Below are 9,825 nucleotides of genomic sequence, written 5' to 3' on the forward strand. Positions count from 1 at the left end.
ATGATGTTTGTAAAGATACACTGAAAAACTGTTGAAGTGTTCTTGAAATCTACAAAATAGCTTTTGTAGTGACCTGAAAGAGAGCATGTCTCCCAGTGTGTCAACTTTCTAACCAAAGAGGGATTTAAGCAATTCACAGAAAATGAACCCAGTTTAAGGACTTGATTTTAGCCTTCTACTCGATCCCCCTCTTGCTGCCCCTTCCACCATCACTGGTTTATCACCCTACTCTCCCAAAATATTTCCATAACCAACAAACATTTGACCATATTGCATTGTTAAAAACTCCTCCATAAAAACACCCAAACTGAAGAGAAACAGTTCATTCAAATTCATGGCTACTTCATACAATATTCATACTAGTGACAGTTTCAACATCCTCAACTGTCAAACGTTATTACCAGAACTGCTAAGAAACAGCAATCTGACTTTTTAAATTTGATTGCTTGCATCCTTTTAACCAGAGTTCAGCAAGATGGTAGAGCACAGGAGTATGAGAAGAAAACAGCAAAGCTGGGAGTGGCTTTAGGACTCTGAACCACGAGAGGAAACTGGAATTGAAGCATTACAGGGCTTCCATCATTTTCAGCACTGCTTGGCGACCCAAAACTGCTTCAGTCTCCAAGCTGGTACCACTGGCTTTTGAGCGTGCATGTCTGCAACAGGTGGAGCAAGCTTTTGCTATGCTGGGACATTATGAAGGCATGTCAAGGCTCAGATTATTTGAGTTCAGACTCCCAACACCACCCCCTAACAAAAGCCCTTTATGTTAAATCACTCTTTGTCCCAAAAGGCGCTATTAGCAAATGCTGAGTATGGGAATGGGCTTAGACAGGTGGTATGCCTCCAGAATGGCCCATGGTAGAACAACCAGCTTCAGAAGGAGATCTTGGAAGACCTCACAAAACTACTTAGCCGCACTCACCTCAGGCAGGGGCACACCATTGATGATCAGATCTGGCTGCTGAGGGCCCTGGCTGTTGAAGGAGTGGTGGTAGATGTGGTTGGCAGTGGTGTTGCGGGTATTCTGGTTCTCCACGTTCAGGAAAGTGCTCTCAGAGCGTCGGCAGCCTAGGGGCAGTGTCTGCTGGTGGTAGTCGAAATAGTTGAGGGACGAAGTAAGGGAGGAGCAACTGACAACATTCATCTTGTCTGTCTCCTCCACATCCCGAGGTACAAGGCGGATGTCATTCTTACTAATTTTTTTCTTCTTACTTGATTTCTTTTGATGCCCATAGGAGTATTCAGCGATTCTATGTGACAGAAAAGGCAGCACGAATAGATAACACCTTCTCAGACCATATACTGATGAATAAACATTAAGCACCCCAGAGGGTTGCACCCCATCTCTGCTCCAGCTCCTTATTCTGGCGCATTACATCATCGGGTTTCTCCCTGTGCTTTTTGCATGCGAAAACAAGCTGAGGGCCATGAAGTCTTCATATTACATACTAACCTCCCACCACCCCTCCTAAAGAAATTTTCATACTTTAGATTTGGAATTTTTCATTGTGGGTGGCCAGTGAGCAGGGGTGGGGGATGGGGAAAGTTGAGCCTATGGGAGAGAGCATGAAGATGCTCAAATCTGAAGCTTCCCTGGAACCCAAAGGACATACTGGGTGAAGCAAAGAGTAAGTGCCAATTAACATAAAAGGAGATAGAGGGAAGTAAGAAAAGCCCTCGCCACTGCCTCCAGGAATTTGTAGTGTGGCAAACACCATGGATCAGCTTCCTCTTCGATTAAAGTGATCACTTTTAGATGAGGGTAGAGGTTCAGACCCTGTCCTCCAACAGCTCCTAGCTCTGCTCATCCACACCCTCCTCCCTGCCTTAGCCCAGCTCCCTTCTACTTTCCACCCTTCCCCCTCCTCTCCTAGAGAAATCTGATAGCCAAACCCATTTGAATGAGGGGAAATGCCTTTTTACCTCTTTCCCCTTAGGCTCACTTTCTCCTCTGCCTTTTTGTCTTGCTCCTCGCTAATGGGAGAAACCGAGATGCAATGCAGACACTTGCTGTTTTGTCCTTTTATAAAACAGCCGAGGAGACAAGTGATGGTTAAACAATTACTGCAAAGGAATTTAAAGGTTAGTGCATTCAGCATCCTTCTCCATTCAGGTGTACCTACAAGCAGCTGTGCTGCAACTGGAACATAAAAAGCTCAATTTAATTAACAGTGACACAGATCCAGGAACGTGCACCAAAGACACCAAGCATTAAGAGACTTGTCAAAAGAAATACATTAAAAGGTAGCCAGATTCTCAATGTCATGTATTACTTTGCACATAATGAATTCAGCTTATTGTTTGAGAATTCAATCTCTAAGCAATAATCACCAAAACAATAAGGTTAATAAATAATACAGGTTGAACTTTACAAGGGAAAGAGTGTGTCTGTATTCTCACTCAACAAAGCTAATTGTCAGAATATATATATATATATATATGTCCAATTCAATCAGCAATTGCAGATCATGTCACAAGTCTCATAAATGAATGCATTTCAGGAAGAGGTCCTGCAGGAGCAAAGAACTAGACACCTCTGCCTAGTCACATACATAGAAAGATGGGCTCCTGAACTTTAGGATTCTAAGAAGTGTGAGCAGATGGGGAGTTTGCGTATCTACTCATATCTACCAAGGCAAATTATTACTCTGTCCCTGGGATCTACGTAGAGCTAAGCAATTTATTTCATCTCACCCTTTTGCTCTCTGCCAAGTCTGACTTGAAATGATGGCAAATTGATGATACAGAGGCTGAGGAACAGATAAAATCCCCCAAACCATAGGACTAGGGTTACATTTCTTTTCTAATCTGTTTACTGAATCAATGGGAAGTTCTAATCATTTTGTTTACCCATGATGGGTAAGTTTGGCAATGCCCCATCCAATTATTCAGCTGAGGCATTCATTGCACAGCCCATTCTGTATTGACCAATTATTTAATTAAACTGTACTTCATTAATCGCAAGCCATAGCAGTGAAGAGTACTTAACAAAATCCACATTTGGGTGAAGTTGGAGAGCACTGAGATTTGCACTTTTTCCCCCAATTCAAATGTTCTCTTCCTTGTTTAATGATCTCCCTGGCAAGCTCTCAGAAAGAGCTCTTACTTCTAGTCATATATCACCAAGAAGTGGCAAAGCCTTCAATATCTTTATTCCAAGCTGATTTCTTTTTCATTGTAGGAAGGGTCTTATGCATTTACTTTATCCTGAGAAAATGGCTTAAAAAGAGTCCCCTCTATCATTATCTCCATATAAATAAAATTTTATTGACCCTGCATTTTTCTCCTATAAAAATCGCCATTGGCAGTCACAGGTTTCAAAGGTAAGAGCACTATTAATTTCCAATTCTTCCATCTGAAGTGACTTGGTACTGAAGGAAAGAAAAGTCACGGCCATCTCACTAGTAACAGGATTAAAGCATTTATGAGGCATTGCAGCTGCTCTTTTATGGCACCTGATTGATATTCATGTGTGGTTAGCATTTGTCTACTAACTTGTGTAATGCAGAGAATAGTAAAAGGGAAACAATAATTGCATGGCTGTTACATATTCAGGGAGCTCGGATTCACAGAAGTGTGTATTTCAGATGGTGTCAGATACAAATCGGACCTACAGGAACATATTTTGACTGATTAACATGCAAGCACAGATGGTACAAGATACAGTGGATGTGTAGGTGTGTTGAAAGCACACACAAGCACACACACCTTGGCTGGAAATAGCAGCACCATTCATTTTCAGCAAAGTAAAGAAAATAAAAAGAACTTTTTTCAACTGTTTCGATGAGACACTGCTGGAAAAAATTATATGCATTATCCTAAGAAGGATTCTAGAAATTCTTAGACTTATTTCTTCTATCAAATTGCAAGAAGTTTTCAACAAGAACCTCTAATGTGTTAATCAAGACTTTAAAAAAAATATTACATCACATGCTATTCAAGTTTTTACATTTCTCTCCTCTCTTCTTTTTCCTCTGCTCTTGTTTTCCTACCTACACACACATCCCACTCACACTTCAGAGAAACTGTAACACAATAGCCCATAGTGACATCCACTGGTAGCGACCAGATCTTAATGCCACAGCACAGTTAAGGAAAGCATAGCCAACTCCAGAAAGATTGCTATTTTACAGAAACATCTGGATGCAAACTCTTGTCTCTCATTGGGATGTTTGGTCTTCACACACCAACCAAGCAGATATTTGAAAACATACAGATGCCTGACAGAATTTCACTTTGTATAGCCAGATGTCTGGGGACTAGATACAAAACAAGCCAAGAATACACTAAAACCCACTAATGACCTGCTTCCCCACACACTGCTTTCTCTCTTCCTCCTACTCTCTGTTTCCCATCATAAACTCACTCCCCAGCTCTCTCTTGAGTATAACCCTACAGCAGGACAAGGCAGCTGTCAGTACTCCATCTCCTTTCAGCTATTGTCTGCAAAACAGTGTGCTCCAGGAAAATCAAGCCCTCAAATCATGATACATAGAACTTTAGCTAAAAATACAAAAATCTTTCTCTCTGTAGCTCTCCCTCCCTCTTCTCCCTCCCTTTTCTTCCTCCCTTTCTCCTCTCCCTCCCTCCCTCCTCTCTCACTCTCTCATTCTCCCTCCCTCCACCTCTCTCATTTTTTTCTACCTTAACTTCATTGGAGACAGCTGTGCAAATTTTAAAATGATAATTGCTTTTCTGCTCATCATCATTATGTGACAGAATCCATTCAAACAGTAAATGATTGTCTTCCAGCAAATTGTCAGATCAAAAGAATTGATCAACTTGGACTGTCACAAACTTTTCACCCTCCACAAAGAAGCACTGTGAGTATGCTGCATGCATTTAAGTGGGAAACAAAAGCACCGAGGGTTTTACACAGACACAAATACACACACCTTACTCATTCAAAACACAGAAGAAAAGAAAGAAAAGTTGGCTCTACCTGCAGTTATAGGTCCGGATCTCTTTGTTGTCACGCTTGCACTTGATTGCCACGAATATCATAGTGACAAAGAGGATGCCGGCAATGGAGCCCAGAGCGATAATGAAAATCAGGGATAAGTTCACAGACCCCATTGACTCTTGGGCATCAAGAGCTGGGGACAGGTAGATTAGGACAAGGGCAGAGGCAGAAAGAGACGTCTTGCCATGGTCATGGGCCACCACTATCAGCTCATAGGAAGCCTTGGAATTCTCATTAAAGGTGCGAGTGGTTCTGACTTCTCCGTTGATCTGGTCTATTTCGAAGAAACCGCGGTCACCTTCTGTCATGTCATAGGTGACTCGGCCATTTTCGCCCTCATCATAATCGTCTGCCTTAACTACAGTCACCAAGTAGCCTATGCCTGCGTTTCGAGGAATATAGACCTCAGCAGTGCCATTGATCAGGGGTGGGGCAGTGATGACTGGGGTATTGTCGTTGACGTCGAGGATAATGACCCTCACCGTGGCGTTGCTTTGCAGCGAGGGCAAGCCGCCATCCTTGGCCAGCACCTTGAATTCGAATGCCTTGGTCTGTTCATGGTTGAAGGATCGTAGCGCATAGATATCACCAGAGTTGGGATTGATTGAGACATAGGTGAAGACGGGCATGTCTCGCACCTGTGATGGCACAATTTGGTAGGAGACACTACCATTGAGACCCAAGTCGGGGTCGCGGGCAGAGACAGAGAGCAGATAGGCGCCAGGAGTGTTGTTCTCCTGTACAATGACTTGATAGTAAGGCTTGGAGAAGTGTGGGTGGTTGTCATTCTCATCAGTGATGCGCACAATAAAGGACTTGGCACTTTGCAGCATAGGCACACCGCTGTCTCGAGCCTGAATCGTAAGATTGTACTGGTCGTGCTGCTCACGATCTAGCCGTCCATCAACAAGGATAGTGGAGAAGCTCTCATACTCCTGCAGCCGAAAGGGGACATTGCCCAGCAAGCGGCACTGCACACGTCCATTGAGACCTGAGTCGCGATCAGACACCCGAACCAGGGCAATCACGTAGCCCGGGGGGGCGCTCTCGCTCACCTCCACAAGCTCGCTATTGACCGATAGTAGGTTGATAATTGGCGGGTTGTCATTAGTGTCTAGTACGCTGACCGTGACTTTGCAGTGTGCAGGGATAGAGTTGGGCCCCAGGTCCTTGGCTTGCACATCCAGCTCGTACACGTGTCCTTCTTCGTAGTCTAGCGCACCGGTGACAGTGACTAGGCCGCTGTGTGGGTCAATTTGGAAGAGTTCGCGTGTGCGGTCATTGACATAGCCGTAGAAGGAGTAGACCACCTGGCCATTGGTGCCCTCATCTGGGTCGCTGGCATTCAGGCGGATGACGGGTGTATTGGGAGGTGAGTTCTCAGGCACGCTCACTGAGTAGGTGGACTCTCCAAACACCGGGTTGTTGTCATTAGAGTCAGTCACCTTGATGCTGAGGCCAACTGTGCCCAAGTGTGGTGGGTCACCTCCGTCGAGTGCTGTGATTCGAAAGCTGTAGTGTGACTGTGTTTCGCGGTCCAGGCTCTTCTCCACCACGAGTTCAGCAAAGCGCGAACCGTCACCCCGCGTCTTTATCTCCAGGCCAAACAGCTCGTTGGGTGTGAGCTCATAGGTCTGCACACCAAAGCTGCCCGAGTCCGGATCATAAGCGCTGTCCAGTGGGATGCGCGTACCGGGACTGGCTGCCTCAGAGATTTCTAGCTCAATCTGTGCGGCCGGGAAACTGGGAGCATTGTCGTTCAGGTCCTTGATCTCCACCTTAATCACACAGATCTCCATTGAGCTGGACATGACCTCTAGCGAGATGATGCACTTGGGGCTCTGGCGGCACAGCAGGTCTCGGTCGATCTTCTGCTTGGTGACCAACAGACCTGAGCTGGGGTTGATGTCCACCAGGTGCGGAGCTGAGTTGGACACCACGCGGAACGCAGAAGCCTGCCGCGTATCCATCGCGAAGCCCGCCTCCCGCGCGTCCTTGGCCACGTTAGCGATCACTGTCCCGGCGCGCTGTTCCTCTTCTACCGAGTATTTGAGGTTAATCAGGGCTGCCGCCTGTGTCCACAGTACCGCCAGCAGCAGTAGCACCGGCAGCAGGAGAGACTCCATGGCTGCGCGGGGCTCTGCCTGGCCTCGCCTCTCCACACCCCTCCGAGACCGACGCCGCCGGCGCTCCAGCTTCCCGCCGGCTCGGGCCGCCTGTTGCGCGCGCCCCGGGGCCCCGGAGGCCGCGGGAGGAGTCCCGCCCAGGGCGGCCCGGCGGCGCGCAGGATGAACCCGCGCGGGCTCCAATGCTGAGGTTGCAGTGGACTCGGCGGGGGCTTTCTGGGGGTCCGGGGGCTCCGTGGGGCCGAGGGAGCGCCGCGCGGCCCCGAGCCCCCTCCCTCCAGCCCGGCTACTCAGTTTTCCCCCTTTAAAGTTAGCCAGGCGCGACTGGCCGCAGCGGCGCAGGGCTGCGGATCGAGTGGCGCTTGCACGCCCCAGACGGCCACAAGCTGCAGAGTCCAGACTGTACTTGGGGCGCGGACGCCTAAGGCTGTGAGAGCTCAGCCTTTCAGGCACTGGCCGACCAGCCGCAGCGCACCGGCACTGGGGCAGGCGAGCGCGTAGTCTGTGCACCTGGCATGCGCAAGGACCTCCCCCCAGCGCGCCCAGCTCACTGCGGAGGGAGCTCCCGCCCGGTACGCGCCCTCCGGGCTCCGGGGGGGCCACTCTGGCCTCTTCGAGGCCTGTTGGGGAGAAAAGGGGGGATCGTAGGCAGAAGTCTGAGTTGCTGACAAGATCCTTGGGCGCCTAGGGATCTGGCTGAGCTGGAGGGCTGTCCCGGGGCGGGCAGAGGAAGGGGGAAGGGAGAGATGCTAGAGCACTGTCCCTGGCGCTGAGGTTGGAGTCCGAGGGCGTGGGGGGCGCGACTGCCCGGGATCCGAGGTGGGCACAGGGCTCCTCCCACAGAGCGGTTGAGGGGCTGCGGGCGTTTATATCTCGGAAATCAAAGTTACCAACGCAGCCCAGGCCTCCGCCTCAAGTTTATGAAAATGGGAAGATGGCAATTTGTCCAAAAAAAAAAAATCAAAGTCCTGCTCTTTCCAATTGCCCTGGGGGGAGGGTACAGGGAATGGGAAGGTGAGGAAAGGAAGCTACTACAATACCGGCCAGGAGAGGCGGGACTGCAGCTGCGGGCACCCGGGTTTCTTCGGCTCCCCGGGTTTGGGCTGGGGTGTCGCTCCAAGGACCGCCGCCGCCGCCGCCGCCGCCGCTGCCGCCGCCTCCGCTGCTGCTGCCGCCGCCGCCAAAGGAAGCCCTCCTTAGTTCAGTTGCATGTCGCTGGGGTCCGCCTCGGCAGCTGCCAGGGTCGACGGTTTCTGTCGCCTCCAAAGTTTACTTGCGGGAGCGTCTGGATCCCATCCTCCAGGAGAAGCACCGTCCGTCTGTCCTGCTTAGGGCTTCCTCCCTCCCTGGCGCTCGCGCGCTAGGGAGGTCTGTCTCTCTGAGTCGGGCTGTGCGTGGATGTGCCAAAGGGAGGAAGAGTGAGTGTGTGGATGGGAAGTGTGAGTGTGGAGTATGAGAGAGCAGGAAGAAATAGGACTGGGGTGGGAGGTTTCGGGATCTCAGATGAATCGGCTCAGCTGGAATGCCCGAGAGGACAGCGCACCGACGGCCCGCGAGGGGCTAAGGGAGCGGATGCCGGGCCCCCCCGGGCAAGCCAGGCATGGTGAACGGTAGCTGGTGCTGCCGTCTGCGCCGGCTCGTCTGTCTCCCCTCTAAGCAAGCCGCCGCCGCTACTGCTGCTGTTGCTGCTCCTCCTCCCGCTGCCGCAAACTACTGGCCACGGAGTCTGGAGAGAGCCAGAGAGAGCCGGAGCTGCGGAGCGGGGCTACGCCAGGCACTAGCCAATCAGCGCGCCGCCCAGCGGGCTCCGGTCTTGGGGCGGGACCAAGGCACGACGGGGGGAGGCGGGGAGGCGGGGCCAAGCGGAAACTTACACACCGGCCGGATCGAGTAGAGTACCCTGCCCTGCAGAGCCCTTGCGGGAGTCGGGGGAGGCCTGACTGACACGGGACAAGCAGAGTTAGGAAGGGAGGGTGGGCCGGACTTGAGGTGTGCTGCCATTGATTCTGAGTCCACATAGGAACTGAGCGTCTCTTGCATCTCTTGTTTGCAGAGATTACAGAAAAAAAGATGAGGGTTTGAATTTCTTGCTGTTTATCTCCCTCATGTATCTTTCTGTCTTAAATGCAACATTCTCTGTCTTCTGTCTCTCTTTCTCTCTCCTTTGTCTCACCGTTCTGCATTTCTGTTTCTGTTTTCTCTTATTCTCTGGTAGTGGAAAAAAGAGGAGCAAGCGCCCCCGCGATGGTCATTCATCAAGCTTTTGGCCAGTGTGTCTTCACTTTTGGCAAGAGCAAGGCCGCCATCCACCCAAACCATTATCCCTATCCCTCCTCACTGGGAAGATGCTGCACTCTCCGGAACACCCCAACACACACACACACACACACACACACGAGAGAGAGAGAGAGAGAGAGAGAGAGAGAGAGAGAGAGAGAGAGAGAGAGAGAGAAGAGAGAGAGAGAGAGAGAGAGAGAGAGAGAGAGAACCGGGTTGTTGGTCCGGTCCGGTCTGACTCAGGTCTCTACTTAATCAAATTGGATCTGTGGCTCAAAGAATGAGCCTCCAAGGGTTCTGGATACATTTTCTCACCCCTCACCCAAGCCCTGTCGGATAATTTAGCTCCCTATAAATAAACTACGTTTGAGAAATCCAGCGGAGCGGACGCCGCCGTGCCGCGCCGCACCGCGCCAGGAGAGCCTGGATCCGGATAGAAGCTGTGGAGTGGGCGCG

The 9,825-nt window shown here is 50.2% G+C and overlaps 1 protein-coding gene across 5 annotated transcripts in view; it reads right to left on the minus strand.

The window, feature by feature from the left end:
- The window catches only part of Pcdh19 (protocadherin 19), a 108,881-nt gene extending 100,060 nt beyond the window's left edge, over positions 1-8,821 (minus strand). For 2 of the 5 annotated variants that reach the window (XM_028875002.2, XM_028875001.2), the window contains exons 1-2: positions 4,946-7,766; positions 926-1,253 (exon numbers count right to left, since the gene is read on the minus strand). In XM_028875002.2, coding sequence (XP_028730835.1) covers positions 926-1,253; positions 4,946-7,092 — 2,475 coding nt within the window. In that variant the 5' untranslated portion in view covers positions 7,093-7,766. Of the gene's footprint in view, positions 1-925; positions 1,254-1,926; positions 2,068-4,945 lie in introns of all 5 variants that reach the window. The other 3 variants (XM_028875000.2, XM_028874999.2, XM_028875004.2) reach the window with 3 other exon arrangements.
- Positions 8,822-9,825: the final 1,004 nt, after the last annotated feature.

The sequence above is a fragment of the Peromyscus leucopus genome, chromosome X (genome assembly GCF_004664715.2).
Source record: "Peromyscus leucopus breed LL Stock chromosome X, UCI_PerLeu_2.1, whole genome shotgun sequence".
NCBI lineage: Eukaryota > Metazoa > Chordata > Mammalia > Rodentia > Cricetidae > Peromyscus > Peromyscus leucopus.